Here is a 1678-nt window from a genome sequence, read left to right on the forward strand (position 1 = left end):
CAGGAGAATCGCTTGAACCTGGGAGGCGGAGGTTGCAGTGAGCGGAGATCACGCCATTGCACTCCAGCCTGGGTGACAAGAGGGAAACCCCGTCTCAAAAAAATAAAAGAAAAAAAAGAAAAAGAAGGAAAAAAAAGAGAAAGAGATACTGGTTCCATGTTCTGTTCCAGTTATGCAAAACAACGTGTTGACGTGCAGGCTGCACAGTGCCAGGTGCAAATACACACTGCCTGTTACGGTAACTGTGACAAGCACAAGGGCTACCCACTAGCTTGAGTGCAACTTCTGGGGAATTGATGGGAGTGATTTATGGGTACTTCCTTCTTAACAAATTTTACATCAATACTGCAACACAACAATCTCAGCCCTGTGGGCTATACCATAGCCACATGCTTTCACCATTTCCTGCGCAAAGGGAGAGCCCAGGAACTGAATGCTGTTAATCAGGGAGAGCATAGAAACAGCAGCAGAACAGCTGGAGAACCAGGGCTGTGTGGTTTTGGACTGTGGGGAGGGTGGGCCACGGGTAGACTTGACACAATGTGGGAGGGCATTTGACACAGCCCTGTGGAGGACCTAATGCTTGGGGAGGCCCTCACCCAGCACAGTGAGCCATGTCGACACTTGGTGCCTGAGCATGCTGCTCACAGCACTCTCCGTATTTTCCCCATAACAGTATGTTTTTTCTGCCAGGCAGAAGGCAGAGAAACCCTGGCTGAAAAAGCAGCAAGGGTCATCGACTGCATGAACACATCATCAGCTTTTCCAGATGGAGACACCCAAGTTTACCCTGCACATCCATTCAGCAGGTAGAGCTGGGTCATCCCTAAACAGGATCTTTCTTCTGAGCACCTGAGATTCTGGTCCAAATTAGGGCTGTGAGGACCAGGAGCCGGGATTCTGAACCCAGGCAGCCCCGCGGGTAAGGAGAAGGGAGTGTGTCGGAAGGCTGTATGGCCAGAGCTGCTGACTGGGCCGGGGCTTCTTTGTCCCCTTTTCTCTCCTGCACGTCAGCACTCACGTTCTCCTGGCTCGGGCTGGCCTGGCAGCTCAGGGAGCTGTTGGATGAAACGTCCATGCTTGTGGCTGTGACTGTCACGTGCAATTGCGAGGACAGTCGGCTCCCAAAGTGGAACCGCAGTGCTGGGCGAAGGGTCAGGGCTCCGTGATGCCGCAGAGCGAGTGCCAGCGCTTCACCAGTTCCTTGGGCTTGCTGAGCATCTCGTCCCAGTGCTCCAGCTCTCTGCCACGGGTGTACATGTAGGGGCCCACCACCACTCGGCCCAGCTGCTGGCTCTCTGCAGGGAGGGGAGCGCACCGGTGTGTTCCTGAACACAGAAGTCACGTCCCCAGTGACCTCCCTTCCTCCCTCCTCCTCCCCAGGAGGAAGCAGTAACTTCCCTCCTCTCTGAGTGGGAGCTGACAGCCCCCAAAGGGGCCCTGCTTTTGCTCTGCTGCTGGAAGGGCTGCTTCTCCCCCTGGGAGATTGGGAGGAAGGAGAGCCCTGAAAGAGACTCCCTCTTTGAGGGCCACCAGCTCTGCCCCACACCCTTCTGTAGGGCCATATTAAGTCTACCTTATGCCAAAGAACTGAAGGAGGAAAGAGCCCCTCTAGAAAGAAGGCCTCGGCCGGCCGTCAGAGAGTAAGTACATTCAGCAGTAACGTTCACTGGCCACC

The 1678-nt window shown here is 54.8% G+C and overlaps 1 protein-coding gene across 1 annotated transcript in view; it reads right to left on the minus strand.

Annotated features, from left to right (window-relative positions):
• Positions 1 to 138: 138 nt before the first annotated feature.
• The window catches only part of LOC105525932 (synaptotagmin-15), a 10353-nt gene continuing 8813 nt past the window's right edge, over positions 139 to 1678 (minus strand). Inside the window, exon 8 of the mRNA XM_011961729.1 lies at positions 139 to 1298. Coding sequence (XP_011817119.1) covers positions 1156 to 1298 — 143 coding nt within the window. The 3' untranslated portion in view covers positions 139 to 1155. The remainder of the gene's footprint in view (positions 1299 to 1678) is intronic.

The sequence above is a fragment of the Colobus angolensis genome, unplaced genomic scaffold, assembly GCF_000951035.1.
Source record: "Colobus angolensis palliatus isolate OR3802 unplaced genomic scaffold, Cang.pa_1.0 Scaffold567, whole genome shotgun sequence".
NCBI lineage: Eukaryota > Metazoa > Chordata > Mammalia > Primates > Cercopithecidae > Colobus > Colobus angolensis.